At 38.8% G+C, this 19859-nt stretch overlaps 1 protein-coding gene across 6 annotated transcripts in view; it reads right to left on the reverse strand.

Annotated features, from left to right (window-relative positions):
- The window catches only part of MYOM1 (myomesin 1), a 139266-nt gene that overhangs the window by 11910 nt on the left and 107497 nt on the right, over positions 1-19859 (reverse strand). For all 6 annotated transcript variants that reach the window (XM_049111829.1, XM_049111831.1, XM_035718630.2 and 3 more), the window contains 10 exons: positions 19165-19271; positions 19003-19047; positions 11304-11440; positions 9005-9149; positions 8267-8326; positions 7904-7971; positions 3619-3732; positions 2822-2909; positions 1425-1463; positions 1232-1337 (listed from right to left, as the gene is read on the reverse strand). In XM_049111829.1, the coding sequence (XP_048967786.1) occupies positions 1232-1337; positions 1425-1463; positions 2822-2909; positions 3619-3732; positions 7904-7971; positions 8267-8326; positions 9005-9149; positions 11304-11440; positions 19003-19047; positions 19165-19271 (909 nt within the window). The remainder of the gene's footprint in view (positions 1-1231; positions 1338-1424; positions 1464-2821; positions 2910-3618; positions 3733-7903; positions 7972-8266; positions 8327-9004; positions 9150-11303; positions 11441-19002; positions 19048-19164; positions 19272-19859) is intronic.

The following is a 19859-nucleotide window of genomic DNA, read 5'->3' on the forward strand; positions in this document are numbered from 1 at the left end:
CACTGTTCTATATCACACTAAAGTCATTTTAAAGAAAACACAAATGACCATTTTGTGGGACCCAGTTCTGGTTAAATGTTCAATCTAGACTTTTAAAGCAACTTGAAAACAGAGTAGTGCCATGATAAGGGGAGCTCTGGAGCCAGGCTGCCTGGGCTCAGACCTCCATCTCTCACTTAGCTGTGTGACCTTGGGCAAGTCACTTCTCTGAGCCAGAGCTTCCTCATCACTAAAGTGAGAATTACCTGCCTTCTAGAGTTGCAAATGTTAACTGAATTCATACATGTGAAGGGCTTGGAGCAATGGCCAGCATATTGTAGACACCTACTGTTAAGAAGACACAAATAACCACTGTTGTGAGCCTCTTCCCAGGGCTGCCACAGTGACATACTGCTCAGTGGGGCTCCTAAGGACTTAGGGAATGAATGTCCTGTGTCTCCAAAGAGAGACTGAAGTGGCTGTACCCCATCAGATTTCTATGCCAGGCTGCTCTTCTGTTTCAGCTCAGGAAATTTCAAGGAAGGGCAGAGGTTAAGGACACTGCCAAAGGTATAACAGAGGAACTGGTTTGACTTAGAAACCTACTTCAGCTCCTAGAATCCCAGAGGTGAATTTGAGTTCACCTATAACTCCACAAAAGAGCCTGGGAACAGCACAGATCTGCAGGCTCAGTCTAGTTCAAATATATATTACCAAAGTAATCTTGAATCCTCAATGCCCTCCAAAGGTGGATAAGAGACATGCTAATGCCCAATTACGCCATCTGCTCTTAATGATAACAATAACAAACTCAGACACTCCACTGGATTAGGTTTCTTTGGCAAATGGCTATTAATTCATATTAGTCGTATATAAAGAAAGGGAGGACAAGACTATGGTTCTGGTGCCTGGCAAAGCAGAGAGCCCAAGATCAATCTTCTGGAGGTGGAAGTTCCATTATAGAGAGGTATGTGGATTATGATAGTTCACAGATCACAAAGATGACATAAGCCATCACTGGCCTCAGCACATACATGTTGAGGGAAAGTGCTAACCTCAAGCTAAGGGAATGGTGGAGGTGCATCTGTCCTACACTTGTCAACATCGGACCTGGGAAGTAAGAAGGCTCCTTACCTGAGAGGAAGAACAGGGGATTGTTTTTGCTCCCTCCCTGCCCACATCCGCCACCCCCAAAACATGCACACAGGGAAGAAAGAATTTCTACATGGCAGTTAAGTTCCCATTTACTTACTTGTGGGACCAGTTAACTTTTAGATCATCCACGTAGTAAGTAACAAAAGAGTACAGTCGGATGCCCTCGGCTGTGCTCTGGATTTTCAGGTCTGTAGCAGACAAAGCTGAAAGAGGAAACCAGCATAGTTCATACAGCTGTAAGACTATAGTGAATAGTGAAGCATTGTCGTGGGGAGACCATTTTAACTTACCTATTGTTTTACATACTTCGGTCATCAGTTCTTTAAAGGCTGTTGATAGAGATTCATAGACAGAGCTTTAGCATAAAACTGTTCAACTTAAGGTCAGGTCTCAAATTGTTAGTAGCACATGCTCTCAACATTATCTTGCCTGGGGAAGGGTATTGGCCACAGGTGAATTTGCTGGACAACTAATTAATAAGTGCTCTTTGAGGGAATACCTCAATTTGTATCAACTTTTTTTTTTTTTTTAAAGATTTTATTTATTTATTCATGATAGTCACAGAGAGAGAGAGAGAGAGAGGCAGAGACACAGGCAGAGGGAGAAGCAGGCTCCATGCACCGGGAGCCCGACGTGGGACTCGATCCTGGGTCTCCAGGATCGCGCCCTAGGCCAAAGGCAGGCGCCAAACCGCTGCGCCACCCAGGGATCCCAATTTGTATCAACTTTTAAAAGATCCCTGCTCTTATTTTTATTTTTCCCTCTTTAATTTGTTGTAACTATCACCATATTTACATTCTAGAGAAAGCCATAGTGAGATTTCCAGGAAAGTTCTTGGCTTTAGGATCCTCTTCTTAAGTCCCAAGAAATCTTAGTTTACATAAGCAGAAGTATTCTTATCTGTGCCATCAGCTCATAATGAATCAACCGTCCAGGTTCCCTGATAATTCTCAGCCTGATAATGCTTTTTGCCAGTAAGCACATTTAGTCTTGCCTCCACCAGGAACAGGAAGGTAGAATCAAAGTTAGACTGTTTGCTAATAATATTGTTAAAGATTTTGTTCAAGAACACAGTTCGAAGTTTGGTGGTCACACGTAGGTCTTTGTTATCATGATATATTTGTGCTTAGAAGCCTCTGAAAAATGGAAATTGCTTTCTTGCTCTGCTAATAACTGAGAGGTTTCATGTTTCATATATAAATCTTTTTTGCCACCTGTTAAGAGCAGACTATTTGGTGACATGCTTTTCGTGGTAGTTTAAAAAAAAAATAATTCTTTTTTTTTTTTTTTTTAAGTAATCTTTACACCCAATATGGAGTTCAAAATCACAACCTTGAGATCAAGAGTCCCATGCTCCTCCCACTGAGCCAGCCAGATACTCCTCACAGTAGTTTTTGATTCTGGAACATTTTTTATAGGGTTGAAACAAAAATGATGATTTATAATGAAAGCAGAACCCTTGAGGACTATGGACTATAAATTCTCTGAAGATCAAAATTACACTTTGGATTTCCAGGAAGACTAAAAGTGAAGTATTTTTGAACAAAACAGTAGTTTTCTCTGCTGGAATTTCAATTAAAACAAAATCTGCGGACAAAAACCCTGCACGACATTAGTTGTCCCTAAGCCTCACTTAACAGTCTGGTAAAGAACACACAGAATGCATCCCAGCAGCTGGTAGACTGACCTTCATCCACAAGCTTCAGTCTGCTCTTATCTTTTCCTCTGTCGTCTTTCAGAATAACTTCATAAATCCCAGCATCTTTCTTGGAAAACTAAGGGAGAATGGAAATACCACATTGCAGCTTATAGCAGCCTCAGAGTATGTATGGTGTTGGCATTTTTAAGGTCCTATGGTTTACAGAGCCACTGTCAGATCACACATTAAACAAACATCTGGCCAAGTGAGTGATGAGAAGTTCACAGATGAACCTGTCCATCATCATTTCACCCGCTGGCAGTCCTGATTTTTAACCCTCTAAGGTTGTGATTGATTCGAGACTTAAAGTCCTTATCCTTTACTCTGCCTTCATATTAAAATCTAATGATCACATATATTTGAAGGCTATGTTCTTTTAAATAAAAAGTAGATAAAAACCTGTACTTAATTGAATACTATGTCTGATTGCCTTTGTGCTTTTAGGGAACAAGTTATCATGAGGCTGAAGAGCAAACCGAGAAGAATCTACTTAATTGCCCTGCCACTCACTCATCTATGAAGAGAGGTAGTAGAGAGGCCAAAGTTGTGTTGTCTACCCAATACTGGTTGGATAGATGACAAATCTATGCATATCACAAGGTGAGAGAAGCTTTTGTGTTCCCATGGCTTGTTTTTTGGGTTATGTCAGGGCAGGGATCTTTGGAGCAGCTAGAAGCAAGGTATTAAAAATGCCTGGGGACAAGGAATACAGAATCCAATCTCTTTTTTAGAAGAATGTAGGGAATAGAACTAATATATTACATTTCATATTTATAGCTACTTACCTCTGTTATAAGCAGGGTACATATACCATCCTTGAAGTCATGCTTTTCATCTACTGATATCTCTCTCTCATCTTTGTACCACACAATATGGGTCTCCTTCTTAATATTTGCCACCTAGAAGAAAAACTATAATTATACTTCTTGAAGTAAGGGAATGCAACTCTTACAAAACTAAATAGTTCTTAATGTAGCATTGGATAGAAGAAAAATCACTAAACTTAGAAGGCATAGGTTTCTAAAAGGATCAATTGAAAGCTATTTTAATCAATAGAGAGTTTAAAATAAAATAGATACAAATTAATAAACCTAAATCAATAGCATCTCTATTTCCAGCAGTAAAAATTGATTTTAAAATTGTCTGGTGGTCCCTGATGAACATGGATGCAAAAATTCTCACCAAGATACTACCCAATAGGATCAAACAGTACATTAAGAGGATTATTCACCAAGACCAAGTGGGATTTATTTCCGGGTTGCAAGGGTGGTTTAACACTCGTAAAACAATCAACGTGATAGATCACACCAATAACAGAAAAAACAAGAACCATATAATCCTCTCAATAGATGTGGAGAAAGCATTTGACAAAATACAGCATCCATTCCTGATTAAAACTCTTCAAAATGTAGGGATAGAGGGAACATTCCTCAATATCTTAAAAGCCATTTATGAAAATTGCACAGAGAATATCATTCTAAATGAGGAAAAACTGAGAGCCTTTCCTCTAAGATCAGGAACACAACAGGGATGTCCACTTTCACCACTATTATTACTAGAAGTCATAGCCTCAGCAATCAGACAACAAAATGAAATGAAAGGCATTCAAATTGGCAAAGAAGAAGTCAAATTCTCCCTCTTTATGGATGACACGATACTGTATATAGAAAACCAAAAGACTCCACTAGAACTCATACAGCAATTCAGCAATGTGGCAGGATACAAAATCAATGCACAGAAATCGGTGGCATTTCTATAACTAATGAGACTAAAGAAAGAGAAATTAAGGAATGAATCCCATTTACAATTGCACCCAAAAGCATAAGATACCTAGGAATAAACCTAACCAAAGAGGTAAAGGATCTATACCCTAAAAACTACAGAACGCTTCTGAAAGAAATTGAGGAAGACACAAAGAGATGGAAAAATATTCCATGCTCATGGATTGGAAGAATAAATATTGTAAAATGTCTATGCTACTCAGGGCAATTTATGCATTCAATGCAATCCCTATCAAAATACCATGGACTTTCTTCAGAGAGTTAGAACAAATAATCTTAAGATTTGGATGGAATCCGAAAAGACCCTGAATAGCCAGAGGAATATTGAAAAATAAAACCAATGCCAGGGGCATCACAATGGTGTATTTCAAGCTGTATTACAAAGCTGTGATAATCAAGACAGTATTGCACTAGCACAAAAACAGATACATAGATCAATGGAACAGATTAGAGAACCCAGAAATGGGCCCTCAACTCTATGGTCAACTAATATTTGACTAAGCAGGAAAGACTATATACTGGAAAAGGGACAGTCTCTTCAATAAATGGTGCTGGAAAAATGGACAGCCATGTGCAAAAGAATGAAAGTAGACCATTCTCTTATACCATACACAAAGATAAACTCAAAATGGTTGAAAAGTCTAAATGTGAGAAAAGAATACATCAAAATCCTAGAGGAGAACATAGGCAAGAACCTTTTTGAACTTGGCCACAGTAACTTCTTGCAAGATACCACTATGAAGGCAAGGGAAATAAAAACAAAAATGAACTATTGGGACTTAATCAGGATAAAAATCTTCTGCACAGCAAAAGAAACAGTCAACAAAACTAAAAGACAACCTACAGAATGGGAGAAGATATTTGCAAATGACATATCAGATAAAGGGCTAACTTATATCCAAGATCTATAGAGAACTTATCAAACTCAACACCCAAGAAACAAAAAATCCAATCATGAAATGGGCAGAAGACATGAACAGAAATTTCTCCAAAAAGGACATCATGGCCAACAAGCATATGAGAAAATGTTCCGCATCACTTGCCATCAGGGAAATACAAATCAAAATCACAGGGGATCCCTGGGTGGCGCAGCAGTTTGGCGCCTGCCTTTGGCCCAGGGCGCGATCCTGGAGACCCGGGATCGAATCCCACGTCGGGCTCCCAGTGCATCGAGCCTGCTTCTCCCTCTGCCCGTGTCTCTGCCTCTCTCTCTCTCTGTGACTATCATAAATAAATTTTAAAAAAATTTAAAAAAAATCACAATGAGATACCACCTCACACCAGTGAGAATGATGAAAATTAACAAGACAGGAAACAACAGTGTTGGAGAGGATATAAATTGCTAAATGTACCTAAATTGCTATAATAATGAAACAAAGAGCTATGGGAAAAAGAGGAAGGTTCATTCTACCTGGGCAGAGAAGTGAAAGGCCTTACAGAAAAGATGACTAAGCTGGGCCTAGAGAAACCTAGAGAAAGAATTTTGTTGGAGAAGTTGAAAGAAAGTGGTACTGGAACAGCATAAATACATAATGTATGAAAATTCAGAACCTAATTTTAGATTCAGAATCTGGCCAAGGGGCTGATTCTCCTGAGGAAAGCCATCAGAACAGAAAACTGGAGCTTACGTCCCAGAGGGCTGATGCACCAGGTAGTACAGAAAGAAGGAGGATAGCTATGTGGGCCTCTGGGAAAGGGTGGTTTATGGGATGGGAGGTGTGGAAGAGAAAGTGATTCAGGGACAAGATGGCAGTGGACAGCCAGATGAAAGAGGGGGTTTGGGCTCCTGCCTGAGAAATTGTTGTTCAGGAAGCTTTGCCATTTACTAAGAGACTAAAGCCTAGAATCTCTGACACATTTCTGGTAGATTGTTATTTCTTTAAATTTTATCAGACCTAGAAGAGACTGGGGCACTTAGGTTCTTGCTTTTATAATGTCAAATGCCCAATCCATGCTTCTACTTTGGAGTCACTGTCGGCTGTCATGACCTTCACACGCCAACCTCATCCATCAATTCCCGATCCAAAACATTTTGGTGACTCACTCAGCTGAACGCACCATGAACTAACGTTTGACAAAATGATTTAGAATGTGATATGAACTTTTTTTCCCTGAATTTTTCCCCAAGGCCTTATGAGAGAATTGGTTGTGAGCTGCAAACTCTTTACCAAACCTCTCCCCTCTTGGCAGTACACTGGTTTCAGACGCCATGGCTGAGCTAGAGGATAGTCAAAGATACTGCTGCCATCAGTCACACAAGTTAGATAGGAAATTGCTGCATTTCCATGGAAAGACAGTGGATCTAGAATGATTGTGGAATAGATCCACTGGTTAGAATGTTGATTTGGTCTGAAACAAAGACAACCTGAGATTCTTCTGAGATTATAATTATTATTTTTTTAATGGGGAAGGAGGAGGAGAAGAATGGATAGGTAGTGCACAGAGGCTTTTTAGGGCAGTGAAAAAACTCTATGATACTACAATAGTGGATACAGGTCATTATATATTTGTCTAAACCTATAGGATGAATAATGCCAAAAGTGAACCATAATTACATTGTGGACTTTGGGTGATTATGATGTACCCAGTCAATGTAGGATCATCAATTGTAACAAATGTGCAACTCTGTGTGGGGGTATTGATGAAGGTGGAGGCTGTACATGTATAACGACAGGGACTAGATAGGAAATCTCTGTACCTTCTCTACAATTTTGCTGTGAACCTAAAACTCCTAAAAAACATAAAGTCTTCATTTTTTTTAAAAAAGCAGAGCCTGTCCTCATCAACTAGGGTGTAATGAATAGGAGCAATCATCTTGTCTTATATTTTTATGTTGCTTTATTTTATCTTATTTTATGTTTCATTTTATTTTATGTTTCTTACCAACCAATGACTATAGTCATATTCAATAATAAGAATGTGTCACTTAGCATTGGTTCAAAAGGAGATGAAAAATTGATCTTTCTTTTTTTGCATTCTGCTTAATTTTATTTCCCTTATATCAAATGTTTCAAATTTATCTACTTCTTACCTTGCATTTCTTTTCTTTCTTTATTATTTTTTTAAGATTTACTTATTTATTTTAGAGAGAAATAGAGGAAGAGAGAGAGCATATACCCATGCAAGGGAAGAGGCAGAGGGAGAGAATCTCAAACAGATTCCCCACTGAATGTGGAGCCTGACACTGAGCTGGATGTGGGACTTGATCCCACAACCCATGAGATCATGACCTAAGCTGAAGCCAAGAGTTAGATGCTCAACCGACTGAGCAACTCTGGTGCCCCCTTACCTTGCATTTCAATAGTACATTACATTCACCAGTCACTTCCCAGCTCAAATACTCAGCAAAATGAGGACCTATAAAATTTTAATGACATTAGTAATCCCTCTATTAATCACAAATGCAAAATCAAAGCTCATTCTTAAATTCTAAGGTGATATTTATGTGAAGTAATATTTTAAAATTCAAGATTAGTTTTCAAATGTTTTAAATGGATACATATTTAATAATAAGTATTTTCAATTATTTTTTATTTACCAGGGCATTATTAACATAAGCAATGATATACTTTTAAATTTGTTATGGAAATAATATTGAAATATTTTTTTCAAGAAATTGAAGTTTTTCTCTTCACTCACTGCCCATTTTTACCTTGTTTCCTGATCCATTCTTGCCGCTGGAATTCAGCTTCTTTTTGGAGCTTTTTATAAACTAAAATAGAAATTGAATTGAGTGGAATAAATGTATATGCCAGCCACTGTGCTAAGTGATTTATATTCATTATTATAACATATTCACACATCACAATAACCTATTTAAGTTTTTATGATGAGGAAATAGGCTGAGAAAGGTTAAATAAATTGTTCAAGGTCATGAAGCTAGGAAGTAGTAGGTAGTATTGGAAGTTGCAAATGTAGAGATTTGGCCTGCTTTTCCAAATGCCACATTTTAAATCTTGGTGGTTCCTACAGTGGCTTATGGCAGCTGGCATATAATACAGTTACAAGATATGATTCATTTATCTATTGTGCACCACTTTTGCATATATTTCCTCTTAATTTAAGTAGTTTAAAGTTAGCACACAGTATAGGGTAATATCATTGTTTCTGAGATACAGATACAGTCTTAGCTGTATTGCAATCTCCTTCACTGGGAATTTTAGTAATAAGTACTTGTTTACACATGAGATAATTTAATTGCAGTCTTCCGTACGGGCTAAAGATAAATCTGGTGAAATACTATGGAAGTGTTAACTGAAAACTGGATTCCACTGCTTGAAATACAAGGAACAATTCCTACTGCCTTCCATGTGACCACTTTCGTGCCATAGCATATTTGCATTGAAGGGAGCAGTGAAATCTTTCAGCTCACATCCCACAGGCTGCTTACCATCTCCAATGAGAACAAGAGTAGAATGGCCAGTTGCTTTTCCATCTTGAAGCTGGAAAGTATATGTTCCCTCATCCTCATCCTGTAGCTTTTCCATGAACATTTCAATTATACCAGTGTTCCGGTCAATATGCATCTTATATTTCTTCAATGTGGAAAGGAAAACAGAAGTCAGTGAGGTAGGTATCATGACAATGCCTGATGGAATAATGCAAACTCCAAAGAATCATAATTTTCACAAGTTAACATTTTTTTTAGATGAGTTTCCAAAATCTTATTTCTGGGGAAAGGAAAATATTATGTAGCATATAGGACCTTGACCAGAACTGATTACTATAAAGTTTGACATTTAATTTTTAAAATACAAATAAAGTTTTGTTATCCCAAGTCACAAATGTTGTCAAAATGTGTTTTTAGATTCCCATTTTACCTTCCAGATTACATTCATCTTAATTAGCAGAATAATGCAAAACAACAGGCAGCAAGAGGGATGTGTTTTTGTCTCATTCATTGCTATAACCCTCACATCTTGTGCATGCATGGTCTATAGCAGGCAATTAATAAATATCTGCTGAATTAATATGTGAATAAGAATGCTTCCAAAGCATTTGAAATCCATTTGTTCCTAATCAACTGAAATTGCTCTACTGGACTATACTTATTTTATCACGTTGCTTAGGCAACTATTTTTCAGTGTAACATAAATCTTAGCTCCTGGGCATATAAGCACAGGTTCTATCATGGATTTAAATTAATCAAGCTTTCCTATAAAATGTCACAGAATGAAGGCTCAGGTCTGGGATCAACTCTGTGTTCCAGCTCATGCCCCAGAGCTCCAGTCTCCAACTGAAATCACATTTTTGCTTCACTTTCTTTTATTTTAGCTTGTTTCCTAATCCCCACTCCTGAGAGTACTCCCCCATAAATCAAATGAAAGAGAAATTCTATTTCAGACTATCCTTCTAGGGAACCTAGTCTAAAACATGAATTTTCACCCAATGAAATAGTGTAAGAACTGCCAATGACAATAAACAGCTCTTCAGGTTCAGAGAATGTATATGTATGTGTGCATGTGGGCAAAACATAAAAGTATATTTGAACACATGAAGGGGAGTGCATCTGTGCATATGTGTGCACGAGTGGTCCCTAAATGGCTGTGGCAACAGTGATGCCAATGATGTTTTTCCTTCCCCTGCATTGGCCAGGAGATGAGCACCGCCATAAAAAATAATATTATGAAAACAGGGAGAAGATGGGCCATCATGGACTCTGTGTGACTTAGGTTCTATACACAGTTGCTAAGTGAGCTGAAAAGAAATATATTACATATTCTTTTGCTATTTATGTTATTCATTCTCCCTCTCACAAATGAATCCTGAAATGTTTTAAAAACATATCTCGATGAAAGGAGAAGAGACTGTTAATAATGGCCACAAATCACACATCTCTTCTGTCTTTTGAGTCTCTCCTTTATACCCGTGAGAGCACAGGTAAGAGCCAGAGCTCCTAAGTCCAGGTTCTTCTGTACCACCAGGTACTGGCCTGATGCTGGCTTTACTGATATCTAGGGAGGACAATAAAGTGCAGATGTTCTAACTCTGTCTATGGAAACTATGTTTATGTTTAAAGCAAAGAAAAGAGTAGATATACACAATCACCTTTGTAAATAAGACATCAATAGAGACACACACACACACACACACACAAGTGTAGAAAAAGACCAGAAAGTATAAACCAACATATATATTAAAAAGTTGTAAGAATTTGTGATTTGTCCCTTCTGAGTCTTTACAATCTTTATTTTACAATAAAAATGTATTGCATCTTTCACCAGAGAAGCAGTGAAAGATATTTTTGCTGTGATTTTTTTCCTAAGCCATTGGAACAATGGAGGCCATTTCCTCCCCATGAAGAACCAAGTTCCTGCTGAGGTTTCTGATGTGAGTATGTGAGTTCAGGTAAGCATGCTGGCTCCTTGGCTTCTCAGGAGAGCAGCTCTATTTTCATGGGTAATCATACTTCTTGACTTGCCTGGGACAGTATTGGTTTGATTCTTCACTATTTTTCTTCCTGGAAAAATTATTACTAGAATCCTCTTTCATTCTCAAAAGTGTCTCAGTTTGAATAATATGATATAATCAATCTATATTTTCCTTTATTATTTTTTTACACGTGAAATGACTTAAACTCTCCCACCCCACACCCAGTCGTTTTCATAACTATTTACCTGCATTTTAATAGGGCTCCATCAGCACATTCTACAGTGATATGTTTAGAATATAAAAAGTGTAAAACGTACCGGCCCTTCAAATATTTCCTTGTCATTAAATATGTAGGTGACTTTGGTGTTGGCAGACAGCTTCTCAGCCTGCATCCAAAACCGGACCTGGCCTTTCTCCAAAATTTCAACTGCCAACTCTGACTTAACTGGGACAGCTATACAAAATAAAAACAAAAATAGTAATTTTATAGGTAACCAATTGTATTAATACAGATTTTTCAATGAAAAAACACTCCATGGAAATGACAATATAGCACCTGCTTCTTGCAAAGCCTGGAGGCAGTAAGAACATTGTAGGGAAAGAAAGATATTCAGGGATGGAAGACGTGGGTTCTAATCCTGCTGTCACTTAGGACAAGTCATTCACTTTCATTGAGTCATAGATGTCTTAACTGTAAAAATGAGGAAGATAAACTTACCTCCAGGGTTCCTTCTGCTAACCTATGTGACTCCCTACTGTGACTATGCAATAACAAAGTGTGATGAAATGGTCTTGAGCTGGTTCCAGGAGAGCTAGAGCCTAGTCTAACATCAGCAATGGGCAAACTGTGTGATATTAGGCAGGTCACTTCACATATCTGGGCCCCAGTTGAATTGTTTATAAATGAATGGGGTTGGGCACCTGGGTGGCTCAATTAAGCATCTGCCTTTGACTCAGGTCATGATCCTGGGGTCTTGGGATGAAGCCCCATGTTGGGCTCCCTGCTCAGCAGAAAGCTGCTTCTCCCTTTCTTTCTGCCTCTCCCCCCTGCTTGTGCACTTTTTCTCTCTCAAATAAATAAAATCTTTTATTTATTTTTATTTTTTTAAATTTATTTATGATAGTCACACACAGAGAGAGAGAGAGAGAGAGAGAGAGAGGCAGAGACACAGGCAGAGGGAGAAACAGGCTCCATGCACTGGGAGCCCGACGTGGGATTCGACCCTGGGTCTCCAGGATCACACCCTGGGCCAAAGGCAGGCGCTAAACCGCTGCGCCACCCAGGGATCCCTAAATAAAATCTTTTAAAAAATGAATGAGATTGAACTGAATGTCCAAAATGGTCAAGACATTTTTCAGCTCCAACATTATATAATCTTAATTACTTCAAAATATAGGGAAAGGAGTTAAGTTTTATTTTTTTTCAACAATTTAACTCATTTTGGAGGTTCTTTCAAATGTCTTTAGAAATGAATTTTAAAACAGAATTAATGTTGATGACACTTTAAAAAAAATTAAAAAGGGGGCGCCTGGGTGGCTCAGCGGTTGAGCATCTGCCTTTGGCTCAGGGCCTGATCCCGGGATCCAGGATCGAGTCCCACATTGGGCTCCCTGCGTGGAGCCTGCTTCTCCCTCTGCCTGTGTCTCTGCCTCTCTCTCTCTCTGTGCCTCTTATGAATAAATAAATAAAATCTTAAAAAAAAATGTTGATGACATATACAAGATGAACCAGTGTATCATTTAAACTCCAACCATCCCACTGGTTTATCAGTTTGTTTAAATTCTTAGACTAGGCAACATTTTTCAGAAGCTAATACATGAGTCACTATTAAGAAGGTATATTGGGGATCCCTGAGTGGCTCAGCGGTTTAGCGCCTGCCTTTGGCCCAGGGCATGATCCTGGAGTCCCGGAATCAAATCGCGAGTCGGGCTCCCGGCATGGAGCCTGCTTCTCCCTCTGTCTGTGTCTCTGCCTCTCTCTCTCTCTCTCTCTATGTTTATCATGAATTAAAAAAAAAAAAAAAAAAAAAAGGTATATTAAGGGCAGCCCAGGTGGCTCAGTGGTTTAGCACTGCCTTTGGCCCACGTCGTGGTCCTGGAGACCCGGGATCGAGTCCTACATCAGGCACCCTGCATGCAGCCTGCTTCTTCCTCTGCTGTGTCTCTCCCTCTCTCTCTCTCTGTGTCTCTCATGAATAAATAAATGAATTTTTTTTTAAAAAAGAAGGTATATTAAGATGCAGCATGGCTTGCCTCACAAAGAAAGTAAAGGAATCATATGGTATCTCTGATTTATACTTGTATCGCTTAAGCCATTTGAATATGGGTGTAATTTTAAAACTTGGTTGGTATCTCTCAAATACAGTTTTCTAAATTTCTTGTAACTTGAAAATGTTCTCTATAAAGCCTCCCCCAGAGGATCCCTGGGTGGCTCAGTGGTTTAGCACCTGCCTTCAGCCTGGGGCATAATCCTGGAGTTTCGGGATCGAATCCCACATCAGGCTCCCTGCATGGAGCCTGCTTCTCCCTCTGCCTGTATCTCTGCTTGTGTCTCTGCCTCTCTCTCTCTCTCTCTCTCTCTGTCTCTCATGAATAAATAAGTAAAGTCTTTAAAAAAAAATGTAAAGCCTCCTCCAGCCAATGGTTTTGCCCTCCAGGGCTAAGTTTATTGAAAAGCATGGCTGTCTCTCCAAGTTTAGTAGCCCTTCATTTCCTTTAGGAGAAATCATGACCCTTCATTTTCTCTAAACAGTTCTTAAACTAATCTCAAAATTTCAAGAGATGCCACATTTTAAATTGTAAGCTTCCAAAACTTGTATCAAATATACATCAATATTTCTTTGTGTTTATCCTCAAACTATCCTTTCCAAGCTTTAAGGGATGTCTTTCATATGCACTATTCCACGGTCATTGTGAAACTCAGTTACAGGCTTGTTCCACTGTGGAACTCAAAGAGGCTCAGATGTCATCTACTGAGGGGTGTCCATGATGCATAGAAGATAGGCACCATGACCTTGGACAGTTCTCTCCTTTTAAAACCTCACATCGCTCACTTGCTAACATGGATATTATCTGCCTCATAAGACCACCAAGAAGAGTGAATACAGTACCAAAAGACATTAAGACAATGTGAATAATGACCAGTGCTCAAGAAAGGTGAGTTCTGGGATGCCTGGGTGGCTCAGTGGTTGAGTGTCTCCCTTTGGCTCAGGTCATGATCCTGGGGTCCTGGGATCAAGTCCCACATCAGGCTCCCTGAAATTCTCATTGCACTTCATGATCAGCTGCCCAATGACTTGCTCTCTGGAATTTAAGGAAAATTTGCTAATTAGAGGTCCTTTTCAAGCTTATACTCAATAGATGATTACTAGCAGAGAATAGCACTCTATAGGATATGATCTTTCATTAAGATTTCAACCTGCAAGAAAACCCACTTAAAAAAAGAAAAAATGATCTTCCAGTGGTTAACACTGAGTTAAGATGTTAAATAGATGATCTATAGAGGTTAGTGGATAATTAGCAGCAGTAGGATTTTAAAGAGATGTAGTGAGATTATTAAGGAAGAGCAAAGAGTGTGTCATGCTATATTTTTAAAAATTACCTAAACTGCACTCTATTAAAGTAAGGGCCCGGTGTTTGAATACCTGAGATTCCTAGTCTTCACATAATCAGAGCAAAAGCTATCCAAGCCTTTAGTTATTTAGAAATAAGAGATGCTAAACATGTTGCCCAGTTGTCAATTTTGGACAATTATCTTCTCTGTCCTATGCAATTTTTATCTCTTCAAGACTTATTTTCTTCCCTTAAAAATCTCAAGATATAATATGGTACAAAGCTTTTTAGGAGATCTAATGTTAAACATATCAAATGAACTCCTATTCAAGTTAAACTGTACTTATATATCAAAATACACTGCTGAAATCAGATTTTTGGTAAGAGGGAGCCTGCTTCTCCCTCTGCCTATGTCTCTGTCTCTCTCTGTGTGTCTCAAATTCATTAATTAATTCATTAATTAATTCATTAATTAATTCTTTTAAAAAGAAAATAAAGGTGAGTTTTCCTCTTTCCTCATTTTACTGATGACAATACTGAGGCTCAGGAAAGGTTAGTAACATATCTGGGTAGCAGAGCTGACACCAAGGTTATTCCCTCTATTCTGTGCTCCCCTTGGCTCTGGCTGTCCACTCTGAAGAACAGTACTGATTTGCCAGTTGAGTTGTGTTTGAGTAAAGCATCATGGATTAACTTCAGGGTTGTGAGAGCAGAAGCTAAGCTTTCTCCCTATAGGAGAACTCCTGCTTGCTACAAACTCTTGGAGGGAAGGAGAGTAAAATCTTTCCTAAAAAAGTCTAGAGATCTCATTTTGGGAAATCTAATACATGAGTGATGCAGTTACCTAAGGGGCCTAGAGTGGTGGTGGAAGAGAAGGGGTATGCCCTCCTGGACATTTCAAGCTCCCTTAGTCTTCACTGTCCTCTCTGAGTAAGAAGAACATCACCTTAAACACTGGCCACCAGGAATCACCAGAGAGAGCGTGGTGGCAAACAGCAGGTGCACACACAGTAACAGTTTATGTCCTGGTTAGGGTCAGACCACAGGTATCTACTGTGTACATCTGGTCTAAGTTGCCTAACCTCTCCAGGTCTCAGCGTCTATACTTCTAAAATTAAATCACCTTAGAACCAAGCTTTTTAAGGTCACTGGACTTAATAATAATATATACTCCATTTCAGTATCCTATAAATACTCCAGCATATAATAAGTGTTCTCTATAAATTTGGCTATTAATATTTTGGTAGATCTTTCCTCCTCCAGTTGCTTCAAAAGCAGCCTACAACTACCAAGTGTAAAATATAATATATTGATACCTAAGAGGAGATACCAAGTAGATACTGTTTATGTATATGTGCTTCTGTATATCTGCACACATAAAATATTTGTGGACACATGGGATAATAGCCAAGCGATATTGTGCAGGATGTTGACAATACCAAAGTATACCTTCCACCATCTCCCTAACAATACCTTGAAAAATCTTCAAGTAAGTTGCCTCTCCACACTGCAGCTTAATATCAATACTGGCAAGACCAACTAGGCTATTTTCTGTTTTTAGCTTTATACATTTCATTTTTTCCTTCTTCTCAGTCTTAAATTTTCTTATATTCTTTTCTCTGGTAGTTAATTTGCTCCAACAAAACATTTATTTATTTATTTTTTGTAGGTTTAAGGCATATGTTTAGTGGTTTTCAAAATATTTTTGAAAATAGCTTAAAATAGGAGAATTTACTGTGCCAAGGGATAAAGGAGCACCACACTCTTTATTACATTCTGTAAAAAACAAGATCCATTTAAAATCTTATAAAATCTCAAGAAAAGACTTAATGATGTGTCAACATCTATGGAGAGGAAGTGGGTATAAATTGTGAAGTTAGACATGCTACTTTGATCCTATCATCAAATCTCTGAAAATATTTATGTAGTCATCAGGCTGATCTAATAGCGGTGGGGAGAAGAAAAGTGTGTGGGGAGCTATATTATTTAAAATGGTGCTGCAGGGAGCCTGGGTGGCTCAGTCAATTAAGCATCAGCCTTCAGCTCAGGTCATGATCCCAGGGTCCTGGGATTGAGCCCTGCATGGGGCCTCCTTCTCCACAGGAAGAAGCCCTGTGGGGAGCCTGCATCTCCCCCTTTCCCTTTGCCAGCTGCTCCCCCTGCTTGTGCTTGCCCTCTCTGTGTCAAATAAATAAAACCTTTAAGAAAAATAAAATAAAATAATACAATACAATACAATACAATACAATACAATACAATACAATAAAATGCTGCTTCAATGGGCTAAGCAAATCTCCCTTGGGTTAAGAGAACTGATACTTGCATGTCAGAGTTTTTAACACATTCTTGAGTTCTCTCTTTTTCCCTACCCAAATGCCACACAAGGTCTCTAATAAAAAGGGAACTTGAGTTTGCTGCTACTCTCCCTCCCAGAACCAGTAATTAGGGTGATCATCCTTATGCAAAATAAATGTCTCAGCATACATGACAGTGACATTGGGCAATTACTGTCTTCAAGCCTGTATGATCATTGAACGTCAGGAAAGCTTGGGCACCTCCAATTCAACAGTAACACCCCATGTTGTCTCATTTCTGTCCTTTAAGCTAAATGTAAATGTTGTTTGGACTAGCTGTTGCCTAGAGACACTTTGCCAATGTTTACTGTCTAACTAGATTAGTGGTTGCTGCTGTTTCTCTCCATTTCCACCAATTTTGAGAGGAGATGGTGTGATCACTAATGGGGTCTGGCTGTGTGCAGCACAGTGAGCCTCTCCTCCACTACCTACTTCACAGCCCTGGAGACATGAAGGGAGAGCATCCCATACAGCTTGCAGACAGATCTTCTACAAATGGGTTTTTTGAGGGTCACTGTTGCTTTCAATCAATATTCATATTTTTCCTGAAAATTTCAAGGATCTCTCACAGCATCTCTATACAGTAGGTGCTATAAATTATTACAACAGCCATTTCTAGAAAAGAAACTAATACATGAGGAAATTAAAATTGAGTTGCTCAAGTTCATAGACTGGGTCAAAAGTACAGAACAAAGACAATACAGGCCAAACTTCTACCTTCCATACAATTAAAAAACAATAATAACCTTTAAAACACCATTCATAGTATTACTTTTACAGTTTTTTTAAAACTTTTTTTTAAAAGATTTTATTTATTTATTCATGAGAGACAGAGAGAGAAAAAGCAAAGACACAGGCAGAGGGAGGCAGATCAAGTAGGACTTGATCCAGAGACTCTGGTATCACACCCTGAGCCCAAGGCAGATGCTCAACTACTGAGCCACCCAGGCATACCATACTTTTCCAGTTTTATGGTGAATAAGCATACAGGGGAGAAATGGTTCTCTCCCAGAATTCAGGAAGTCTGTATCCTGCAACCACACGCAATGGGCACCTCACTGTGCTGCTTTGTTGAGCCAAGTCAGTTTTGAGAATATAACAAGTGAGGTCAATAGTCACCAACACTCAGCCTCAGGATGGAACAAGCATTTGGGGAATAGCAAAGAAGTCAGGCAATTCTGGAGCAGTGTGTGTTTTGTAATCACAGCCTTTACTGGGAATTTCAGGAAACCTATAGACCTTCCTCCTAGAAAGATGCACATATACAAACATATAAGGTTTTGCCTCTAGTGTGGAGTCACGGTATAGTTTCTTGAGTTCCTGAAAAGTCTGTATTGGTGAAGAAGTTGCGTTCTAGAGACTAAAGACTAAAATAATAAAATAAAAAATTCCTAACTTAAAGAGTGAGTATGTGTTATTACTCTCTACTTGTTTTCTCAAACTCCAGGTATAACTTTCTAGATAATCACCTTGGCCAATAGATAACCATGGCAAGAGAACTTATCAGGTCAGTGGAACTTTCCGAGTATCATTTCAGACCTCTTTCTCTTCTTTTAGGTGTCAACAGTGAAATTTAATCTTTTATGTGGAAAGTGCTTAATTGAAGTTCATAGACAGTTCAGAGAGATTCTTTTTCTGACTAAGGCATCTTTACCTTATTTTCCAGGAGTTTAAAATGGTAGACAGAGTCTTTAGATTACCTTTACTTAGAGGTATGATTCTTCTATTAAGTGCTAACATGAAATCGCTTAGGAAGAGATGGTTTTGCCTAAAAAATATGTGAATTATCCAGAATCATATAATATATGGGATTCCAAAATCCTAATCCCATATTAGGAGAAAAGTGAAGAATTTACTCAGCTGTTACACCTGTGTAACCTGACACTTCACCATGTAACAGCATGGAATGTATTTTCTATGTTAGTATTTGTATCTCTTTAGAACAATGGCCAAGATAAAAGCAGTACTTCTGGAAAGTGTACTTGTAGCTACCATTATGTGTTCTTAAGAGCCTCTTCTCTTAATCTTGTCAGAGTTATCATCTGACCTATTCCAGGAGCCACCACCCGGTAGGACCACTAAACTCTGTGGATGCACTGTGGACACTTACTTGGGAACTTGTGTTCTTGGCTGAGAGCCAGTAAACGTTTCAGCTCTGTAGGGAGGAAAAAAGAAAAATGAAAGTTGAACTACTAAAACAAAAGTCACTTGACCCTAGAGGATCACTGCTGAATCAAAGCAGTGTTAGCCTTTGAAAGGATTGAAAACTTACCTTCTTCATCGATCAAGTAACTGGACCCTATTCCATCAGTGTCTGTCACATCACAGGAGTAAATGCCCAGGTCTTCCATCCCCAGGTCCTTGAAGGTCATTTTTGTCCTGTGGAACAGAATACTCTCATTAGAAGGGAGGCTGTGTGGCATCTGTGGGATGGCCTCCCGGGCTTCTCTAGGCTTCTGCACAGACTACTCCTTTGGCTGGCAGCACTTGCTCCCATTTCCTACTGACCTGAAACCTGCCCATTCAAGCTGTTTCTAGGGAGACTCTCTTGACCTCCTCCTGGTGAGCAGAGTGGGGAGCTGGTACAAATATCTCATGTCCAAGTTCTTTTGCATATCAATACCCATCCCCAACAGAGGTATTTTTAGTTGATTTGCCCTTGCTGAGGAACCTAAAAAATATTTTCCCACAGGGTAGAACCTTTTTTGAACAACAAAGTGCCTCTCTTATATTATCCTCTACACTTCTCTTTTTGAGCTTATCATACTGTGTTGGTATCACCTATTTGATTATCTATATGTCTCTACCATATAGTCATTGAGCCATTAGGGACAAGATCTGGTTTATGTACTTCTGTGTCTTCCAGCATGTGTGCTTATTAAATATTTATGGAATGAATATGTGAATGGGTCAATGGCTTAGTTCACTGTGTTTTCTAGCTTTTGTGAGTGATGTTGCTAGTCAATG

Source organism: Canis lupus, chromosome 7, assembly GCF_003254725.2.
Source record: "Canis lupus dingo isolate Sandy chromosome 7, ASM325472v2, whole genome shotgun sequence".
Classification (NCBI taxonomy): domain Eukaryota; kingdom Metazoa; phylum Chordata; class Mammalia; order Carnivora; family Canidae; genus Canis; species Canis lupus.